The sequence below is a fragment of the Apodemus sylvaticus genome, chromosome 2 (genome assembly GCF_947179515.1).
Source record: "Apodemus sylvaticus chromosome 2, mApoSyl1.1, whole genome shotgun sequence".
NCBI classification, from domain to species: Eukaryota; Metazoa; Chordata; class Mammalia; order Rodentia; family Muridae; genus Apodemus; species Apodemus sylvaticus.
Window position 1 is genome coordinate 434,060 of NC_067473.1, and position 23,775 is coordinate 457,834.

A 23,775-nucleotide genomic window follows, 5' to 3' on the forward strand; every position below is an offset into this window, starting at 1 on the left:
TCTAGGCTATATAGTGAGTTCTAGGTCAGCTAGAGCCACACACTAAGATCCTGACTTTAAAAAAATTTGAAAGGGGGTTGGAGAAAGTAGTCTGTTAAGAGGACAGGCTGTTCTTTCAGAGGACCTGGGTTCAATTCCTAGCCCCCACATGATGGTTCGCAAATACCTATAACTTCAGTCCCTAGAGGAAAGAACACCTGCTTTTATCTTCTGAGGGCACTGGATGCATGTGGTACACAGATAGACATGTAGGAAAAGAACCCAAACAAACAAACAAACAAACAAGCAAACAAACAAATAAGGCAGGATTAAAAAAAAAATCTGAAACAGAAATGAATGGTTCTTGGGTTATTTATAATTGGACAATTAGTTTTCAACATAATGTGATGTGTATAGGAAGAAAGAATAATCTCCTCCAGAATAGGAGAAAGAAAAAGAGGAATCAAAGCATAAAAATGTAGAAGAGGACCCCTCCCCCAAATTATTGAACTATGGAGAAGGGAAGACCTAAAGTGGACTATCATTTCCCATAGATGGAAACAGTAACAAAACAAATCACAAGCTGCAAATATTAAAGAGCAGTAAGGCGGGAAACTTATATATGCTTATATTCCCAAATCTTGGCCTCTGCCTACTGGAAAAGCCTATACCTATATCTCAGCATAGATAGGAAACAGACTGTATACAATATTACTTCCTCAGCCTCTCAGAGGGAGCTGGTAGTGGGCATGCAATGCTGAGGAAGCTACTTGATCTGCAAACACAACATTTACTGCTATTCTACTAGAAACCTGAGCCACTCAGGCTGGTTTTGGATTGGAATTAGATTTAGAAATATGGGTGTAAAGGGGTTGGAGCCAACCAGTATAGCTTAACAGGGCTGCTTGCTCCTCTGGCTGCAGAACTAAGACTGAGAAGCTATAAGATTATGTCTAGTACAGTAGCTTACAGGGCTGGTGGGTTGGTCAGTCTCCTCATTATCATCCTCAGAGTCACTGGTGGAATCAGGATGGCCTGAACCAGTGGGTGAAGCAGGTAGCTGAGAGAGGAAGGTCTGAAGCACTCGCAGATAAACCAGTAGACCATCCTCAGAGAGTGCTCCTTTGAAAGACAATGAGCATGTTACTTCAGACAGATTGGCATCACTTTCTTCGTCCAGAGAACAGGCTTTACTGTTTTAATCAAATTTAAATTGCTACATATTATGCAATGTATTTGATCTTTGTCTATAGAAACCTAAGACCCAAAGCACCAGCAGGATCTCTGGTTACTCCTGTAAGCTCCTTTTGGAAAACAGCGATTTCTTGCTAGAAGTTACTGAAGGCTTAAAAAACCTAAAGGTGGGGCAACTACTTAGTTAAAGCGATAAACATGCTAGACTTTTTTTTAATTTCAAGCTGAGCCCCAGCTTCTATGGAGAGGTGATCAGAAGGGCTCCTAAAACTAGAACAAGGTTCTGAACCCTCCCTGTGCATAGACACCCCCCACAAGTCTTGACTAGTATATCCTCACTGCTAGTTATCAGTTGTAACCCATATAATATAGTGCTCAACATGCTTCTCAGACTCTAGTAAACTCTCAGGTTGAAGGAAGGGGTTGTAGGAACCCCAATTTTTATTACTTGGTCAGAAGCACAGGTAACAACCCATTATGTGCATCAGAGTCTAAAGTGCAGGCAGTTTCATGGAACTCAGCCTAAACTTTTAGTATCTGTCCCTCTCTCCAAGCAGCCAGTGTCAGAACAAACTTCTGAGGGTTGAAGGGATAGCCTACATCTTGCATTGTGGTCATAGAAATATATCATGCAAACTCGAAAAACACCTAAATTTTCAAGATTTCTATCAATTTGTGAAATTCTTGTTAAAATGACTCATCTGATCAGCTGCCTTTACAGGAGTTAGGAGAGACACATCTTATATTTCATACCTAAATAATTCTCGCCAACAGTTAAAACAAAATAGAAGAGCCATGGCACTCCACTACTCCGTTTTGAACTTCGACTCTCAAGTAACAATAATGCATTGAGAAAGGGCTCATAAGGGAACACAGTTTGTGCATCTGCAAAGGCCGGAATGATGAAATGAAAAATTTGATCGGTAAAAGGTGCTCCCAGAAACTCCTCTGTGAAGGCTGAGAAAACTTGATGCCTGGAAAAGAAAGAGGATTTCAAGAGAATCAACACATTCTACCCATCAAATCAATCACAGGTGAAAAATCATGTCCCTATACGTCTTTCTAAGTAAGTAATCTATATTATAAATTAATAAAGATAATCATTCAGTTGAGGCTAGAATCTGATTTATATCTTTTCTATTAAGATAATTTCTTTTTCCATGATAGGTACTAAAGAACAGGAAATAAATAACCAGATCACCACAACTAAAATTTATGTTAAGCACAGGTAAGACAGAGAGAAGTACACTACATACTGTGAACCACAACATAATAATAAAGAACACATCTGACTCCCCAGCCTCTGTTCACCCACCTGGCACCTTCAGGACAGGAGCTGTACGTAAAGTGCAATGGTTTTAGGATATTCTCCAGCAAAATTTTTGCTATAGGAACTCGAGATAAATCAGAATATTCAATACTTGATGGAAGCTTGTTATTAATCAACAAGTACAGAGATCTATAATATCCTAAAAGAAAGGGGGAAATGTTTTTTTTATTATGATGGAGAAATACTTAAAAAATGTAAGCACATTTATTTTGGGGAGGTCTGGGGGACAATGCAGAAAGTGTCTGTTCTGCCTCGTTGAACCCACAAATTGAACTCAGATCATCAAGTTTTTGGCAGAAAGTACCTTTATTCACTGAGCTATCTCAACTGTCATCATCAATTTCAAATGTCTTTATAAGGTTATATGGGTAAAAAGAGGAGGAAGAGACAGTCTTATTTTGTAGTTCAGTATGGAATCAGAACTCCTTCCTGGAGTCTGGAATCACAGCACCCTCTTTCCTCAGTCTCCTAAGTGCTATGGTAACAAGGGTGAGCCACCACATCCAGCCAGACTTATATAAAAGTTTTAAGATTTATTTTATGTATATGAGTACACCATTGCTCTCTTCAGACACACAAGAAGGCATCAGATTCCACTACAGATGTTTGTGAGCCACCATGTGGTTGCTGGAAATTGAAATCAGAACCTCTGGAAGAACAGTCCAGCCCTTAACTGTACTTTTTAATGTCTGGGTGGCAACCGTAAGACTGTCTCAAAAATCAAAACCAAAATGAGAATGGTTCAGAGCCACTCCAATTCTGCCTGGTACACACTGATCATCAGTGGAATCACAAGCAAGCCTGGGGGAGGGGTTAGTTTTACTATAAAACAACTAATTTTTATGAAAAATGGAGTAAAACTTTGTGTATATTAGACACAGTAACTAAGGGCATGTGTAGAGTGCTACATCAGAATACATAGTATCACTGAGTATGAAGAAGCTCAAATGTACAGAACACTAACACCATACAATAATTTATTAAAACAACTGAAAAAAAGCTATGCCACTGTACACAACAGAAGCAGCAGTTTCGGTGGAGGATTTTAAATCATTTTTTATTTTTAGGAATATTTCAAAAAAAAAAAAAGGCACAGCTCATGATTATCCTCCTGATAGTTTTAGAAAACAGGAAAAGTAAAATTCTCATCAAATACGTAGACTGAACTAGACATATATAGCATATCAGCTCACTCAAGCTCACTGCCATCATCAATCTATTTCCTAGAAAATCAAACTATAAATTTCACTATAATTTTTACTATATCAGTAGTTTTCTGAAATTTTTAACAAGCCAAGTTTTGGATTGTTTATACTTACTAAGCTAAACAAACAGTAAAAATGTGTAGTTTTAATCTATATCAGCTAGACTGTATGTATGTATATGCACTTCAACAAAGCAAACTTTATTATATTTTTAAAGTAACTTATATCTTTTAGGAACAACCAACAATCCTTTTAGGATTAACCAGATGAACTTGTTTGCTTTTTCCAAAACAAGCAATAATTAAGTACAGGCAGTGAAAAGCTTCTGCATTTCCAGAGGCTGCTGTCACTCACAGGCACACACAGCTTCTGTTCTGATGATCATAATGTCTTCATTAGTACCATTCCTCAAGAGCACACAAACCTGGCCATGCCTCCACAATGATGCCCACCTCCACGGGTCTGCCTCCCCACTTACCACTGTGAACCATGTAGTGCAGAATTTGTTCAATCACTGACACCACATAGCTAGAATCTTGTAAAACAGGCAAGTATGTATTCTCAGATGAAAACACCTCAAGCATTCGCATTGGAAGTGCAACATTCAAACTGTCATCACTACAGTTTTGCAGCAACCTGTAAAACCAAATTCAAACACTTACTAGAAAGCCAGGATTGCCAGTTTCCCTGACTCCTCTAGGATGAGATTGTGAGCCAATGCACCACTGCCAGGGTCAAACAGGCAGGACCCAAGCAACAGTGTTCAGATTTTCTCCTTAATTAAGCAATTCTTCCTTCGGTAGTACCATGGCTAATTCCTCAAGACCAGTTAAGATTTTTTTCCCCCAACTGCTACCCTCAATCTGCTCCATCTATTTTTCTCTGTGATGGTTCTGCCATTCCACACTCTACTGCTACATCAGAGCAAGGGTGCCAATGAAGGAAAAATTCCTGAGACAGCTCCAAACTGGCTCCTGGGAAAAGAGCCATGGCTCAAACAGACACAATCCATTCAGTCCTATCAAGGTTAATGTTATCTTATTCACTTAAATTGCTCTACTGAAAACTCACATGTATTTTGAACTCCCCTTCACCAGAACCCTAGGCACACTACTGCCTATTCTAACGATCCTGTAGCCCCTACCTTTCAGATTCACCCCCACTACACCACAGTCATCTCCAGCAGTTCACTGAAGCATATACTGGAGGACAGTGTTGGAGGGTGCAGTTCTGGATGTAGATATAAATGGTACTCTGTAGTTACAGATTTTGTCTGTGATTATAATGCAGGAACTTGAGAATGGACTGAGCATTTCACCTGGTGCCCACTGCTGAGCTGCTACTGGGCCTCTCAACCCAGGTGCCTGGCCTCTCTACATTTGGGCAACACCAATCTTTCTCATTTTCACAGATTAATCCTAATATTAGTGTTTGTGGATACTGGGGTTTGTAGAAGCACCCTTCTTTCTTGAACTGATGTGGAAGTATCTGGGGACTAGAGCACATAGTGGTACACACCTTTATTAATCCTACGGCTACCCTGATCTATATAATCAGTCTCAAAAAAACAAACAAGCCAACAAAAAGAACTGTTGGCTTAAGACAGTAGGCAATGAGCACCTAGTACAGCATGTTTTTCTACTCTTATATTGACAATTTTCGGAGAAAATTTCCTTTGACTCCCTACTTGCTCATACAAAGGCAAGATGCTTACAAATCTGCACTGGCTCTGACCTCCAATTGATCTCCTCACCATGGTCCTCCCATTAAGCTACCTCATGCCTTCTTTTATCCTTTAATCCCTTCTCCCCCAGTACTTACTAACATCTATATCTTCCTACAAAGGTATCTACACTGTAAAAAGGCAGGAAAGACTGCTTAGGATTTAATGCCAGCCTCGGCTGAAACAAACCAACCAGACAGACAGACAGAAAACCAGAGGCTACAAGACAGCTCTTAGGAGCACTGATTAGGGGCTGGAGATGGCTCAGTGGTTAGGAGCGTTGGATGCTCTTCCAGAAGAAGACTGGGGTTCAGTTCCAAGTAGACACATGACGGCTTACCTCCATAAGTAAGCCCAGTTACAGGGGATCTCACATCCTGTTCTGACCTCTGTGTACACCAGGGATATATATATATGTGTGTGTGTGTGTGTGTGTGTGTGTTGCACAGACATATACACAGCAAAACACCCATACACATTAAAAAAAATCAGGAAACCAATAAAAGAAAACAAACCTGCTTCCCAAAGCACTTAAATCCTAAAGATATCTTACACATTCTCTAAATTTCCAACTATGACAAAAATTACCTGCAACAGAGGCTCATCAACCTCTTTATTTGAAATAAGCATGTCAGTCTCTCTGATCCATCCAACTGCTTGACAAACAGAGAGCTGTGTTTAATTAAATTCTGATAAAGCCATATCTGTAAGAGTAAAACAAAAAATACATTTCATCCATAAACATTTGCTTGCTTATTCAGATAATACTAAAAATGTGTTTACATAGTTTCTACTTAAATCTAATTGAAACTTGATAAGGAACAAGTTCTCTAAGTCAAGATATTCTTAGCATGACATCAATATTAATTTGCATTATTACATTAGTCTCTAAACAAAGCATACATAATGCTCATTCTACTTGAAACAATAATTCACATGCAAAAGGAAGCAATCCACCAGAAGAACACTTGGAAAATACAGCACTAACCTGAAGTTGCCTGAACTCCTGCCCTTCTTGTGTGCAGGCCTGCACATTTTCTTTCACCATCCTTTCTTTTGGTTTTCTTTCTCTAACTCCATGTGCTACTTTTTTGTTTTTTGTTGTTTTTATATTACACATACAGATTTACTAAAGGGAAATTTGTCCCACATACTCCTCATAAGAAGGCAATCAATCACATGGCCTCAGTTCAAGGACAATCACATAAGTGGGATAGTCAGAGGGGTCCACTCTTTAGAGACAATTACTGGCCTGTGAGTTCAGTAAAGTGGAATGTCAGATTCTGTCAACGTGTTTAAAAGGCTTGCCTGTACACAGTGCCGAGTAGCTACCACCACAAATTATTCTGAAAACTCATATACATACATACATACATACATACATACATACATACACACATACATATATACATACAGTGCTGGGATCACAGGCACTCATCATCACATTTGGTTTAAACATACTTTTCTTTTATGAACTGTGTTTGACAACATTTTTCTCTACAAGATTTGCTTTACATGTACCTGGGGTTTCATTGCCAGCTTCTAAAGCAGATCTGTACATGCCTCTTTAGGATCAGATCACAGTATAGCCCTCATACACCCAAAGTACTCTGGAGAAATTCCCAACACCTACATGTTTTCTGCTCCTTGGCAAACTTTTTGGTTATCTGTTTGTTTCTATTAAACTAATAAAATTTATTTTAAAATATACAACTCAGTATTAACATTATTTTTAAGTCATCAAAATAATTTATAGTAGTTAAATGCCTGTTGTCTATTCCTTTGGGTGTATTTGCTTCTTTTTGTTCTAGAGCTTTCTGGTGTGCTGTCAAGCTGCTAGTGTAATGCTCTCTCTAGTTTCTTTTTGGAGGCCTCGGAGCTGAGTTTTCCTCTTAGCACTGCTTTCTTTTTTTTCTTTCTTTCTTTTTTTTTTTTTTTTGATTTTTGGTTTTTTCGAGACAAGGTTTCTCTGTATAGCCCTGGCTGTCCTGGAACTCACTCTGTAGACCAGGCTGGCCTCAAACTCAGAAATCCGCCTGCCTCTGCCCCCCAGAGTGATGGGATTACAGGCGTGCGCCACCCACCACCGCCCAGCTTAGCACTGCTTTCATTGTGCCCTGTAAGTTGGGGTATACTGTGCCTTCACTTTCATTAAATTCTAAGAAGTCTTTAATTTCTTTATTTCTTCCTTGACCAAGTTATCATTGAGTAGGGGGTTATTCAGCTTCCATGTGCATGTGGGCTGAATGCATGGGATTATTTCAATCTTCTTGTATCTGTTGAGGTCTGTTTTGTGACCGAATTTATGGTCAACTTTGGAGAAGGTACCATGAGGTGCTGAGAAGGTATATTCTTTAGTTTTAGGATGAAATGTTCTACAGATATCTGTTAAATCCATTTGGTTCATAACTTCTGTTAGTTTCACTGAGTCTGTTTAGTTTGTGTTTCCATGATCTGTCCATTGATGAGAGTGGAGTGTTGAATTCTCCCACTTTTATTGTATGAAGTGCATTGTGTGCTTTGAGCTTTAGTAAGGGTTCTTTTATGAAAGTAGGTGCCCTTGCTTTTGGAGCATAGATGTTCACAATTGAGAGCAGTTCTTCTTGGCAGATTTTTCTTTTGATGAGTATGAAATGTTCTTCCTTATAATTTTTGATAACTTTTGGCTAAAAGTTGATTTTATTTGATATTAGAATGGCTACTCCAGCTTGTTTCCTGGGACCACTTGCTTGGAAAATTGATTTCCAGCCCTTTACTCTTAGGTAATGTCTGTCTTTGACACTGACGTCCGTTTACTGTATGCAGCATAATGCTGGGTCCTGTTTATGTATCCAGTATGTTAGTCTATGTCTTTTTATTGGGGAATTAAGTTTACTGATGTTAAGAGATATTAAGGAAAAGTGATTGTTGCTTCCTGTTATTTTTGTTTGTGTGGCTATCTTCTTTTGGGTTTGTTGAAAGATTACATTCTTGCTTTTTCTAGGGTGTAGTTTCCCTCCTTTTGCTGGAGTTTTCTACTTATTATCCTTTGAAGAGCTGGATTTGTGGAAAGATACTGTGTAAATTTGGTTTTGTCAAGGAATATCTTGGCTTTTCCATTTATGGTAATTGACAGTTTTGCTGGGTATAGTAGCCTGGGCTAGCATTTGTGTGTTTGTAGGGTCTCTATGACATCTGATCAGATCTTCTGGCTTTTATTGTCTCTGGTGAGAAGGCTAGTGTAATTCTGATATTAAGAGATATTAAGATATTAACCTTTGTAAGTTACTTGCCCCTTTTCTCTTACTGCTTTTAATATTCTTTCTTTGTTTAGTGCTTTTGGTGTTTTGATTATTTTATGATAGGAGAAATTTCTTTTCTGGTTCAATCTCTTTGGAGTTCTGTAGGCTTCTTGTATGTTCATGGGCATCTCTTTCTTTAGGCTAGGGAAGTTTTCTTCTATAATTTTGTTGAAGATATTTACTGACCCTTTAAGTTGTAATTCTTCGCTCTCTTCTTCTTCTTTTTTTTTTTAATTTATTTTCTATATTCTTTGTTTACATTCTAAAAGCTTTCCCCTTTCCCAGTCCCCCCCCCCCCGCCCCCATATGTCCTATAAGTCCTCTTCTCTCCATCCATTCTCCTATCTTTCCCCCTCCCTTTTCTCTGTCCTGGTACTCCCTACAATGCTGGATCAAGCCTTTCCAGGATTAGGGCCTTCTTCTTACTTCTTCATGGGAATCATTTGATATGCTAATTGAAATCTTCAGTGTTCAGAGCTTCAGGACTAATTAATATCCACTTATCAATGATTGCATTCCATGTGTATTCTTTTGTGATTGTGTTACCTCGCTTAGGATGATATTTTCAAGTTCCATTCATTTGCCTAAAAAATTCATGAGTTCATTGTTTTTAATTGCTAAATAGTACTCCATTTGCGTACCACAAATAAACCACATTTTCTGTATCCATTCCTCCACTGAGGGACATCTGGGTTCTTTCCAGCTTCTGGCTATTATAAATAAGGCTGCTATGAACATAGTGGAGCATGTGTCCTTATTGCATGCTGGGGAATCCTCTGGGTATATGGCCAGGAGAGGTATAGCAGGGAACTCCGGAAGTGTCATGTCCAGTTTTCTTAGGAACTGCCAGACTGATTTCCAGAGTGGTTGTACCATCTTACAATCCCACCAGAAGTGAAGGAGTGTTCCTCTTTCTCCACATCCTCTCCACCTGCTGTCTCCTGAGTTTTTTACCTTAGCCATTCTGATTGGTGTGAGGTAAAATCTCAGGGTTGTTTTGATCTGCATTTCCCTAATGGCTAATGATGTTGTCTTCGCTCTCTTCTATACCAATAATCCTTAGGTTTGGTCTTATTGTGTCCTGGATTTCCTGGATGTTTTGGGTTACAAGCTTTATGCATTTTGCATTTTTCTTTGACTGCTGAGTCAATGTTTTCTATGGTATCTTCAGCACCTGAAATTCTTTCTTCTATCCCTTGTATTCTGTTGTTACTTGCATCTATGACTACTGAATTCTTTCCAAGGTTTTCTATCTCCAGGTTGTCACCCTATGTGATTTCTTTATTGTTTCTATTTTCATTTGTAGATCCTGGATGGTTTTGTTCAATTCCTTCACCTGTTGGGCTGTGTTTTCCTGTAATTCTTTAAGGCATTTTTGTATTTCCTCTTTAAGGGCTTCTTGTTGTTTAACTGTGTTGTCCTGTACTTCAAGGGAATTATTTATGTCCTTCTTAAAGTCCTTAATCATCATCATGAGAAGTAATTTTAAATCAGAGTCTTGCTTTTCTGTGTATTGGGGTATCCAGGGCTTGCTGTGGTGAAAGTTTCCGATGATTCCAAGTAGCCTTGGTTTCTGATGCTTATGTTCTTGTCCTTGCCTCTTACCAGCTGGTTATCTCTGGTCTTAGCTGGTTTTGCTGTCTCTGACTGTGGCTTGTCCCTTCTGTGTCAGTACTCCTGGGAGACCAGCTCTCTCCCAATGGTATTTGGGTATAGAGCACTGTGGCACAGGATCAGCTCTGGGCACAGACAGAATCTGGAAGGATCCTGCCCAGACTGCTCCTCAGTTCCTGTGTCCTGAGGTCTCTGGGTGGGTCCCTCGGAGCAGAAGCTATGGTCTTACCTGTGCTTACAGGCTTGTCAGCACTCCTGGGAGACCTGCTCTGTCTCAGCGGTGGTATTTGGGTATGGAGTGCTGTGGAACAGGATCAGCTTCAGCAACAGATAGAAACCGGACTGGCAATCTTTCTATTGCCTGCTACTAAGCCTTTTATTCTTCTTCTCCTGGACTTCAGACAAGAGTGCAGATAGCTGACCAGAAGCAAAGTCTAGAATAGTGGATATATTAACTGACATTTACTTTTCCCTTTTCTTTTTTTTTTTTTTAAATATTTATTTATTTCATGTGCATGGTTCTTCTGTATGGGCCTGAAGCCCTTGAATCCCTGCGACCGAAGTTACCGACATTTTTGAGAAACGTGGATGCTGGGTATTAAATTATGGTTCTCTGGAAGACCATTCAATACTCTCAACCACTGAGTCATCTCTCCAGCCCGTTGTACTTTTCTCAATCAGCTTCAGTTATACAAAGTTTTTCATACCGCAGCCTAGCTCAAGTTCAGGCTGCAGAGCTAGGTTGACAGCTCTGTAAAGTAAGCAGCCCTTTGCCTTGGGCTTGCTCCATGTGGGGGCTCTTCCTAGCATAGTTTTCATTGTGTATCCCCTTTTAACGCAATTTGGAAAAGCCAATTACAGATTAATAAAAATGTCTAACCTAACAATTATATGCAAATATCATAGTATTTCCTGGGGAGATTGAACATGATCTTTTTGTTGTTTTTTTGTTTTGTTTTGTTTTGTTTTACTGTTGCTTTATTTTTTTTTTTTGAGACGTGTAACACGGTCCACGCTAACCTAGAACTCCTGATCCTCCTGTTTTCATTGTTCAAGTTCTGAGATTGCAGGTATGAACCATCACACCTAACTACAAATTCCACTTTTTAAAAACAGTTTACTGACATAACACTCTCCCTCATTAGCAGTAACAAAAGCCTAAGATGCTTTAGAAAAATGGGTTGCAATGTTTTTAAAGAGATGTTATATTTAAAACCAGATAGGTAAGTATTACTATAAACACACACGATCAATATCGAGGGTGCACCTGACGGCAGCTGGACAAAGATAAAGACAAAGGCAAAAAGGCAGACGTACAGAAGAAAGTAGGCCACACTAACAGAATGTTGGCATACTCTTATTTGCATTTAAAAGCTCCATAATAAAGAGATCAATTAAAAATGTATATAGACTTTTAAAGTAAAACATAACAACACAGAGGTCATCTATTACAGATGGATAAAAAGAAGAAAAGCTCACAAACACTTAAACTCAGGAAGAGGTTATCTGGCTTCTCGATCAGATGCTCACCATTTCTACCCTAAAATAGGAGATAGAATATAGGTAAACAAAGCCAAGTAAACAATGTATTTATACTCACCAAACGTTTGGAGTCTTCACTCTGTTTGTAAAAGAACAGAAGCTGCCTTACCAAGAGGGTAAGGTTGGGACCATCAGCAAGGCAGAAGGTGCCACCAGGCTGAGCGGAGTCAGCATATTGGTCAAATGCACTTCTTTGGATCAAGTACTGGAAGTACAGGAAGTCATGTGTCAACATAGTTCTCTATCGTTCTCATGATAGAAATATGCACTGAGTGTTTTATAGGTATGATGACCAACAACTAAGAAGTGGTTCCTGAACCATTAGTTAAAGATTAAAAACAAGCTAGTAACAAAAACTCCTAACTTGGGATGCTTCCAAGATCCAAAATGTCTACCAACTAAAACATTCCTTCTTTCTTCTTTATAATCATCAGATGTCTACTTAAAATTTCCTAAAAAGTCACTTACTCAAAAAAGAAATACTTTTTAAAAAATACATTTACTAGGAAAATACTATTATTAACGCTAAATTTTATTAAAAAGGTATACAAGACAATTCATACAAGACAAATACCTTTATACAAAATAATAATATATCTAAAATAAGTTTTTATGTGAACTTCTAATTCCTTCTCAGTCTTTTTTTTTCCTTGAAATAAATCTTGGTTTTTTTCTTTCCTCTTCTTCCTCCTCCTTGTTCGTTTGTTTTGTTGTTTGAGACAGAATAGCCCTTGGCTTTCCTGGAACTCACTATATATACCAGGCTAGCCTTGAACTCACAAAGATCTGCCCATCTCTATGTTTGCCTCCCCAATACTGGGACTGGACTAGAGAGTGTACCACCACATCCAATTCATTTTTCTTAATTCTGTTTATCTTCTATATGTGTGGGTATTCTTATATTGTGTCATGTTAATGTGAAGGCTGGAGGAGTTGACTGTCTCCTTCTACCAAGTAAGTCATGGAGAATGAACTCAGGTTGTCAAGGTTAGTCACAAGTGCTGCCTGATGAGCCATCTCTCCTCCCCACTCCTCAGTTTTGTTTGTTTGTTTGTTTGTTTTTCAAGACAGGGTTTCTCTGTATAGCCCTGGATGTCCTAGAACTCACTCTGTAGACCAGGCTGGCCACGAACTCAGAAATCCCCCTGCTTCTGCCTCCCAAGTGGATTAAAGTCGTGCGCCCGGCTGGAGAGATGGCTCAGCGTTTAAGAGCACTGACTGCTCTTCCAAAGGTCCTGAGTTCAATTCCCAGCAACTACATGGTGGCTCACAACCATCTGTAATAGGATCTGATGCCTTCTTCTGGTGTGTCTGAAGACAGCTACAGTGTACTCGTCATTTACATAAAATAAAGTTTAAAAAAAAAATGTCGTGCGCCACCACTGCCCGGCCATTCCTCAGTTTTAGGAATAAACTTACTTGTTGTTTCCTATCTCTATAGCCTCGAATAAATGACTGGATTATTACGGCATTTTTCAATCTTCGCCTTTCTTCCTGAATAATGGGGGAAGAAGAAGCAATTGGTTAGAATCAGTAAAAAATGACATTTAGTTAAGGTTTTTTGGTAATTAACTATATGATCCATAAAATATAAAATTCATTCTTTTAAGTGTACCACTCTCTGAACATATATTTTAATGATTCATTTTTATTATTATTTTTGTTTGTTTGTACATAGAGCCTCTCTTTGAAGTCCTGGCTGTCCTTGAACTCACAAAGATCCTCCTGTCTTTGCTTTCCAAGTGCTAGGATTAAAGGCATGAGGTACTATGTCCAGCATTTTTATTTTTTAATATTATATGTCTGTGCCTATATATGGGTATGTGCATTTCAGCCAGTACAGGTGTCCTCAGAGTCCAGAAGCACTGGATCCCTTGGAGCTTTGGTTACAAGTGGTTGTGAGCTGCCCAACATAGGTATTGGGAATTCTTGAGCATTGAGCCATTTTTCCAATCCTATCCATCATTGAGTATATTTCTAATGCACTGAGATTATGTACCTATTATCAACCATTTTTTTGTTTGTTTTGCTTTGTTTCTTTGAGGCAGGGTTTCTATGTGTAGCCCTGGATATCCCAAAACTCTGTAGACCAGGCTGGCCTTAAACTTAGATATCGGCCTGCTCTGCCCCATGAGTGCTGGGATTAAAGGTATGCAACCACCACCACATGTCATTGTATTTTATTTCAGGGCATTTCATTATTCCCTTACCTATTATAGCGGCTACCCCTCATTCCTTGCCCAGACCTCCAAGCCATTATTCATACATTTCTCAAGGGATTTTCCTAGCCTGTGCATCTCATACAATGCAATCACTCAATCTATAGTCTTCGCTCTGATCTTTTTCAGCTGGCATGGTGTTTTCAGTATTCATACAGTCTGTAACAGTGCCAGCACATCATTCCTTTTTATGACCAAATAACATTTCACCATATACATTTCTCATATTTTGTTTATCTGTTCATCAGCTAGTAGGCAATTGCTCTGTTTCCACAGTGGAATTATTATGAACAGTCCTGCTTTTTTGAAAGATAATAGGCTTGCATATCTTGAGTATAAACCTAGGAGTTAAATTAACATTTCTATGACAATGTTTTCTAAGACAGCTATCACCATTTTACAATCTCATCACAGACATATGAAAGAAAAAACACAGAGAAAAGAACATAGGAAGCAGAGTTTCAGACACACTACAGAACTTCCTCAAACAATGGGAAACATCAACAAGTAAATACCTTTCCTGGTATCAACTGAGGGAGACTTATCCTGTACGGGTTGGTGATCTGGAGGTAAGAAATGCTGTGAGGACAGACCTCGCAGATAAACATCCTAGCCAAAAATGTCAACAGTGATGATGCCGGAAATTTGTTTCTGATACTAGGAATGTTCTTCCTTCAGCTTACACAGCAGCAACTTCTAGGCCTTCAGTATCACACCTACACTGCCATTCTCTCAGGATCCTATCTTCAGTGTCTATCTATCTTAGCCTCCTCAGTGAGTAGCCATGACTCTACGGTCTTAACAGCCCTCAATACCATCTTAGTCCTTGGTGTTAAGGAGTCCTTATCTGTCTTGTCTACCATCAGTAAGTATCTCTAGCAAACACAACAGTACCTAATAAACCAAAAGTTCTCCAACGCCTATTAAATGCAGGAATGAGTTGTTGAAATAACAAGACCAAGAGCAGTATTGGAAGCAGGCAGATCTAGGAGTTCTAGACAGTCAGGGCTACAAAAACCTATGCCAGAACTACTATCTAGTAGTCCTATCTCATAGATAGATAGATAGATAGATAGATAGATAGATAGATAGATAGATAGATGAATAATAAAATACAAGACCTAAAACTCTTACCTAAAAAAGCTAGCTTTACAATGTAAGTTGTGAATAACCACCAGAGTTATTTGAAGTAACTATCCCCAAAAGATACACCATCAAAAACAATGACACACACTGCAATTCCAACAATCCAGAAGGCAAGAAAATGGAGTTTGAAACCAGCTTAGGCTACCCAGCTAGGCTGACAGGAAGGACAGGAAACAAGCATTAAAGAACAAACACAGCCCAGCCAGTGGTGGTGGCTCACACCTTTAATCCCAGCCCTTGGAGAGGCAGAGGCAGGCGGATTTCTGAGTTCAAGGCCAGCCTGGTCTACATAGTGAGTACTAGGACAGCCGGAGCTACACAGAGAAACCCTGTCTCAAAAAACAAAACAAAAAAAAACCAAACAAAACAAACAAAAACAACAACAAGAAAAAGAATGCCATTAGCTCTTTTTATCTTTTTCATAAATAGCTAAGACAAGTATCTTAAAGTTGAGTTTCCTCCTTATATGGAGAAATATGAGCAATGTAAACCTTTCTAGGCCTTCTGGTAACCTTATAAGCAAAAAGGATAACCAAAACCCTACATTTGTCTACCCAGAACTCAGCCTCAAGTCTATTTTTTCCTACAGTGATTCAAGAATGAAAAACTTACTGGAAAAATTGAACACATCCAAAACTATTGCAAAAGACAAAAACGTAATATACATACATGTACATGTAAAGCAAAACTGAAAAAAAAAAACTACAGAAAATGTGTCTATACAGAGTAATATAGAGTAATCAAAACCATTACCTCTCTCTTGCGTCTTTCTTCCTGAGTTCGATGTAAAAGAGAAGCCTTTTCTTCCTAAATTCAAAGAGAGACAAGATTAGGATAATTTTACAGCTGAAAACATCACCATACAAAGATAACAAAATGTGTTGGCCCAATAATGATTCCCAAAAATCTACTTAAACTTAACACTCCCTGTTTTTGTGGGCATATGGACAATCACATATGCAAACAAATACTGTAAAATCAGCATATATGTTAAAAATCAAGCACATTATATAGAACTAAGCTTTTCTATCAATATGTAAAGCTAAAGGAAAGTATAGTTTCATCACAGAAAACTTCAAATAGAAGCCTTTATCTACCACATGTCCAAAGGCCATACAATTTGCTTTAAACTTACTAAAATAAAGGATTCTCCATTTTTACTAAAAGTTGCTTTTGAAATTGGCCTTTTAAACTCTTTAGACAAAGAAAAGCAGGGCTGGAGAGATGGCTCAGTGGTTAAGAGCACCAACTGCTCTTCCAAAGGTCCTGAGTTCAATTCCCAGCAACCACATGGTAGCTCACAACCATCTGTAATGGGATCTGATGCCCTCTACTGAAGATAGCTACAGTGTACTTATATAAACAAAATAAATAGATCTTAAAACAAACAAACAAACAAACAAACCTAGAAAATTAGTATCTCTATCTATCAAGAACTGTTCTTTTTCAAATTGAGCACCCTAATCTGAATATGCCTTTTCCACTTTTCTATACAACCAGAATCTCAACAGGCAACTAACACAAGTCCAGCAATAAACCCACAAGCCTTTGACTAGTGGACTTTATCTGCTCTCAAATCACACTCAACATCCCTCACAGCACTTGGTTGCTCCCTACCAACACTCATCCATAACAGTTCCTGTCTTGAATTTATGTCTTGATTCTGTCTATCAGCTTTAGTTCCCAACATTCTCTCACGAGGATCAAGTGACATTACACAATAATGATAGTCATTATATTTTAATCCATAGGACCAGGTCTATCACCATGACTCCATAATTACACAAATAACTAATAAAGAGGGAGGGGGATATAGTCTTCACAACAACTAGTCAATAAACAAAGCAGGCCATCAACTCCAGCATAGAACAACCCAGAAGACACAATGTGACTATTCTGGTAGTCTACCAAAGACAAAGTACATGCATTTATTTGAAGAAAAGGCCTTATATCTCTATGGTGAAATATGTACACTTGTAATAAACACATCAAACAAAATACATTACCTTTAAAATTACATTTTAAGCCAGACAAAGGCCCATACTTTACTCAAGTATGAGTATGAGCTACTCAAAAGGGTAAATTCAAGGCAAGCCCAGATAACAGGAACTTAGTAAGAATTCACCTTTAAAAAAAAAAAAGTTTGGTGGAGACAGCTAGAAATAAATATCTTACTGCCATTATAACATATATTAAGCCCCCAGTTCAAATTCCAGTACTACCAAAATAAACTTAATTAATTTTGCTTTTTGAGACAGGGTTTCCTTTTATGTAGGCCTGGCTGGCCTAAACTCACAAAGATCCACCTGCTTCTGCCCTCTGAGTGCTGCGATCAAAAATAAACACTACCACACCTGGTAAAATCATTTTTAATTAAAATTAAATATCAACAAGGGTTGTATGAGGTGTCATTCTATAGGAGCTGTCCACCTTGGGTTTTTTGCTGTTGCTGTCTGACTGGCTGCTTGTTTTATTTTTGTTTTGAGGCAAACCAAAATCACACTAAATTCAAACAATCTACCTGTTTTTGTACATTAAAGATCTCTCAGCAGGACCTGGAGCTCCCTGATTTGGCTAGGCCAGCTGGCCACCAAGTCCCAGGGATCAGTCAATCTCTACCTCACCAGTATTAAGATTGCAAGCTTATTCATTGCCACCATGACTGAGGTTCAAACTCAGGCCCTCATTTTTATATGGGAAGCACTTTTTCAATTAAACTGTCACACCCCACCCCAGCTCCCAAACTGTAACACTACACTTGGGAGATAGAAGGATTAGAAAAAAAAACTAAAACAAAACCAGACAAACCAGACAAAACCGTACAGTACAGAAACCTGGCATCCTCCTGAACAGAAAAGGGTTCTGCCAGCTTCCAGTGTGAAGAGAAGCAGGTGCCTGCCTTCACAAGCCTGGAGCTGCCATCTGCCTTTAACCAAAGTGCATACTCTATGAACTGACACTGATAAATGTTCCTGCAGAGATCAGGAATGCTTCCTATAGAAGGAAGCAGAATTGTTTTGGATAGTTTCCAGTACTGGAGCACAAAAGACCATATACACTCTTGTTTAGCCAACACATTACCTTTGCCTATCCTGTTATACAATGCTTTAGTAATGAATCATCAATAGACAGCAAAGGATTTCCTCTAGTTTAGGAATTTAAAAATGGCTTCACAGCCTTGGTTATTCAGTAAATGCGCCATCAGTTCAGCCTATAACAGGATGCTCCTTCCAAGAGAACAGATCAGCTGTCTGCCCTGGATACAGTGGCTCCACTACCTGGTTCTCAATCTATCTATCTGTAAAGTGCAACTGTGTCACATCAAGGAGGAAAGAATTTTGTCAGCTATTTTATTTGCTTTGTCACAAGTCATCACTTTCAAACCTAACTTTGGCAGCAGGCTACCCAATTAGTAATTTTGCCGCCGTACCTTTATAGATCAACAAGACCCAAGAGATCTTGAAATGACTACAAAACCTGTGAAGGTTGTTTTCACTGGAATTGGGATATATAACAGGACAAGTTCATTCTCTCAGTCACTGCATTAAAAAAAAAATCTCAAAAAGCTCAATCTATTTGTTGACTTGTAGTTTTCCTTTGTAGCTATCAAGTTTATAAGAAAGACTAAAAGATGCCTACAAAGAGTCAGAAATGTGCCAGAGATACACCAACTATCCTACTCATTATCAAATACCTTTGTTTATATAACCATCTTCACCTTCAGATTTTAAAAAGGACTATTTTTCTTTAATATCTAACTGATATCAGGTCCAGCAGTCAACAGGAATAAAAGCACAGGCATGACTTTAATTTCCAATGTGACTCGGTGTAGTAAAAGTGCAGTTTTACCATGAGGCTGAAAATGAACTAGCCTGCAACAAGGCAGACAGGAATTCTGATCAGAATCCGCAAAGTAACATGAACTATGCAGCTCCATCCTGTAGCTGCCATCACTGAACCACACCTATTGAGTTTTTGTTAAAATCTCAAAATCAATAAATGTAATTTCATTAAATCTCAATGTCAAGGATGACATTCTCTAAAACGGCTGCAAAGCTTAGCTTAGACGTGTAAATTTGATCACAGAATTCAAATTTTTTACAAAGCAAACCATCATAGCCAAGATTCAAGGCAAATCACAAATTGGGAACATATATTTGGAACAGCACAAAAATGACCTGTTATAACACTCAAGTAATAATATGAAAAGCAACAACCAAAGAGAAAAAAATCAGCAAAAGTATATGTACCTCATAGAAAATATATCTTTAAGCACAAGAACTTCAATTCTAGTTATTTTAAGAAAAAAAGTTAAAAATTATAAATAAGAATTTATTTCTCAACTTCAATTCTAGTTATTTTAAGAAAAAAAAAGTTTAAAATTATAAATAAGGATTTATTTCTTGGTCCAAGTAATATGTTTACTTCATGCAAGAATGGTTATCTCTTTCTTTGTGATCCTGAATTTATTTCTAACATGTATTTGGGATATATAATGTTAACTAATGCAATGTGCAGGGCAGGTGGGAAGAACAAGCTCTTTCCATACACTGATATTAACCTCCTCAGAGGTAACTTAGAAACACTTACTCAATCCAAAGCCTGCACTTAGAAATTTCACTCCCAGGAATTTAATCTATAGACAGTAATGACAGTCACAAGAATATTCCTTTAAGTGTTATTTTAATTAGAGAGGAGGAAAATATTGCCCAGTATGGTAGTGCACATCTCTAATGTCACCATTTGGAAAGCAGATGACAGAAGGGCGGCTACAAATTTCAGACAATCTGGGTATAGAGACAATCAAGTTTCAGACTAGCCAGGACTTCTCAGTGAGACCTGTCTCAAAAAACAAAAGAACCTAAACCAATCAATCTTGAAAGCAACTTTAACAGCCATTTAAACCATCAGCAGTAAGAACATGAACTGAAGCCAGTCCCAGAGCCACTCTGAACAACGCAGTGGGATCTGCCTACCTTACCCTTCTCCCAGCTGGATTATTAATGCAAAAAGACAGGTACTGGGGTTCAAGGAATATCAGACTGTTTTTAAAAAGGAGAGGAATGTGGGCACCTACATGATACACACAGAGGACAGCTGTGGGAGACTGTGGAAAGTCCAGAAGCCAAGTCTGAAAAAGAGAAATAAAAGCTGGGAGGGAAGGAGAGGACAGAGGGAAAAGATAAGTGGACTATTTTGTTTCTTTTATTTTCTATCATTTGAACTATTACCCATGTAAACTAGTTATTTTCTTGCTTTTAAATCTTTTATTGTACTTATTTACTATTTTTATTTTTGAAGTCAAGGGTTCGCTGTGTAACCCTGTACACCAAGCTGATCTCAACTCATCCACCTGCCTCTGCCTCCCAAGGGCTGGGATTAAAAGTGTGTGCCGCCACCACCATCTGGTAATTAGTATTATTTTTAATTCAGAAATACTCTTGCCTCAACCTCTTGAGTACTGTCACGCACCAACATACCTTCACTACTATCTTGAATGTATTAGCTTCATTTCCAACAGAACCACTTCCAAGATGTCCTCTTCATTCTACATGCATACTACAGCATGCACAACCTCACACACTGAAGACCATCAACAAAAACCAGAAATATGTATAGGGTATATTTGTGAGTGTGCATGCAAGTGTGCTCTCCTGTGCATGCACTTATGGGGGCCAGGTCAACTTGGGTATCTACTTCCCCCCCCACACACACACAGGCTCTCACTGAACACAAAGCTCCCTGCTTTGATAGTTGGGCTAGTCAGCTAGTCTTGTGAATTCACCTGTCCTTTCTCTTAACTAGGGTTAGTGTGGTAGCTTGAATAAGCTTGGCCTAGGGAGTAGCACTATTTGGAGGTATGGCCTTGTTGGAAGAAGTGTGTCACTATGGGCCTGGGCTTTAAGACCTTCCTCCTAACCAACTGGAAGCCAGTTTTCTCCTAGAAGTTCTTCAGATGAAGATTCAGAACATTCAGCTCCTCCTGCACCATGCCTGCCTGGACGCTGCCATGCTCTGGCCATGATAATGGATTGCTCTAAGCCTGTAAGCTAGTCTAATTTAAATGTTGTCCTAATAAAAGTTGCCTTGGTCATGGTGTCTGTTCACAACAGTAAAACCCTAAGACAGTTAGTTACAGGCATGCTGTAAAGAACATAATAACTTAAACACCCTTTTGTGTGACTTGGTAATGGTCTCTAGCCATACTCCTAAGACACAGCTTTGCTAGCACGAGTATTGATACCCATCAGCAAGAGGACTTGAGACTGAGCAGTCCGGGCCTCAGTGACCAGCTCTCTGGCTGGGCCCACACAGGCCTGCCTGACAGAGCTAACTGTTATACTCGCAAAGACCTCCTGGGACCTCCACCAATGCCACCTTCCAACTAAAGGACTTTATGGAGGAAGTTGGTTGAGCTTACAAGTTTCAGAAGCATCCTCACCAGAGAAGATTCTCCAGGGGAACCCTGTGGCATTTCAGTCTGTTTAAACACAATATATTCAAAAGACAAATCTTGTTGATACCCTAATTGCTGAGCACTTTACAGTCCCATGTTTTCTACACACAAACACACACACCACCACCACCACCCCCAATTTTTACAAATATTCTAGGGATCCAAACTAATGTTTTCACACTTGTGCAACAGGCACTTTACCGATCCCTACCTGAACCATCTCCTAAGCCCTGAAAATATGTTTAAAACAAGGAAAGTTCATGATAGTATCAACAATCCTCATCATCAACAATTACAGTTTCAGGAACTAGAGAAAAGGCTCAGAGTTAAGAGCACTGGCTACTCTTCAAGGGGGATCTGGTTCAGTTCTCAGCACCCACCCAGCATCTCACAATAAAACATAACTCCAGTTTCAGGGGATCTGACATTCTCTTCTCAGCACCAGACACACACATGGTAAGCAGACATACACAGGCAAAGCATTCAGTCACATAAACTAAAATGTAAATATTATAACTTCATGTCATAGAAATTCATGTCTTTAGGTCAGCACTTGTCAGCCAGTGGCAGGCCTGATATGTATGGAGTTCTAGATCAGTCAGGGATACATAGTGAGACTTTCCTCAAAAACAAACAAAAAGTGTACACAATTAAGCCACAGTTTCCAGGTACTTTTGATAGTTTCATCCTTTATAGTAAACAGTTCCAAAACACACAGGTGACATAGATAGGCACCAAGTTATTTACCAAAACACTAGAGCTTACTAGCATGACTAAACAAATTAATTTAGGACTAGAGAGACAGCTCAGCAGTTAAGAGCACCAGTTGCAGCTGGCGGTGGTGGCACACGCCTGTAATCCCAGCACTTGGGAGGCAGAGGCAGGTGGATTTCTGAGTTTGAGGCCAGCCTGGTCTACAGAGTGAGATCCAGGACAGTCAGGGCTACACAGAGAAACCCTGTCTTGAAAAACAAAAACAAAAACAAAACAAACAAACAAAAAAAGAGCACCAGTTGCTCTTCAGTAGACCTGGGCTTAATTCCCAGCACCCACATGGCAGCTCACAACTATCTGTGACTCCAGTTCCAGGGGATCTGACATCCTCACAGGCACATGAAACATCAATGCACATAAAATTAAGAAGAATTTTTTAAAGAATAATATAATTAAGATTAAAGTTACATCATAAGAAAACCATATTCAGACAAATTTAGAGCCAAATCCCCCTTTCTCTACTGTATTACAGGTACAGTAGTACTCAAAGCAAGAAGGCTGAAGAGCACTGCCCCACATCAGACTGAGAACAGATCAGAGCTCAAGCATAATGACTTAGCTCAACTACCCTTGATTGTTTCCTCTACACAACACTGTCTGATTCACAGCAGAGTCAATGGAACAGAGCATCCTGCAGAAAGGACAACTGAAGGTAACAGGTGTCTAATGCAATATACAAGGAAATGGAAACAAGTCTCTTCCAGAGGAAATCCCGAGGCTCCCCCAATGACAGGAGATCCAATGCCCTCTCCTGGTTCTGCAGGTGCTAAGCATGAATGTGATAAACATACATGCAGGTAAAACATACATATAATAAATTAAAATTAAAAATACAAAAATAGCCTTTAAGCCGGGCGGTGGTGGCAGCACACACCTTTAATCCCAGCACTTGGGAGGCAGAGGCAGGCGGATTTCTGAGTTTGAGGCCAGCCTGGTCTACAGATTGAGTTTCAGGACAGCCAGGGCTACACAGAGAAACCCTGTCTCGAAAAAACAACAACAACAACAAAAAAAAAAAACAAAAAACAAATAGTCTTTACAAGATAGGACAGCGGGGCTGGAAAGATGACTCAACAAGTAAGAGCACTTGTTCTCTGAGAGAATCCAGGTTTGCTTTTCAGCACCTTCATGCTTCATAACCATCCATAACTTCAACACCATAGGATCTGAAGCTTTCTTCTAACCTCCACAGGCACAAAGTACACACATACATACATACAGGCATGCAAGAAAACACAATTTTTTTTTTAAATCTTAAGAAAAAATAGTGGACAAACAGGATTATGTAAAATCTAAACAAGGGGGCTGGAA

General features: G+C 39.0%; 1 protein-coding gene across 1 annotated transcript in view; it reads right to left on the bottom strand.

The window, feature by feature from the left end:
- Ube3c (ubiquitin protein ligase E3C) overlaps positions 1 to 23,775 on the bottom strand; it is a 114,470-nt gene that overhangs the window by 81,203 nt on the left and 9,492 nt on the right. Inside the window, exons 2-9 of the mRNA XM_052172945.1 lie at positions 15,987 to 16,040; positions 13,288 to 13,362; positions 11,927 to 12,073; positions 6,020 to 6,135; positions 4,187 to 4,344; positions 2,489 to 2,642; positions 1,927 to 2,147; positions 950 to 1,101 (exon numbers count right to left, since the gene is read on the bottom strand). Of these exons, the coding sequence (XP_052028905.1) occupies positions 950 to 1,101; positions 1,927 to 2,147; positions 2,489 to 2,642; positions 4,187 to 4,344; positions 6,020 to 6,135; positions 11,927 to 12,073; positions 13,288 to 13,362; positions 15,987 to 16,040 (1,077 nt within the window). The remainder of the gene's footprint in view (positions 1 to 949; positions 1,102 to 1,926; positions 2,148 to 2,488; positions 2,643 to 4,186; positions 4,345 to 6,019; positions 6,136 to 11,926; positions 12,074 to 13,287; positions 13,363 to 15,986; positions 16,041 to 23,775) is intronic.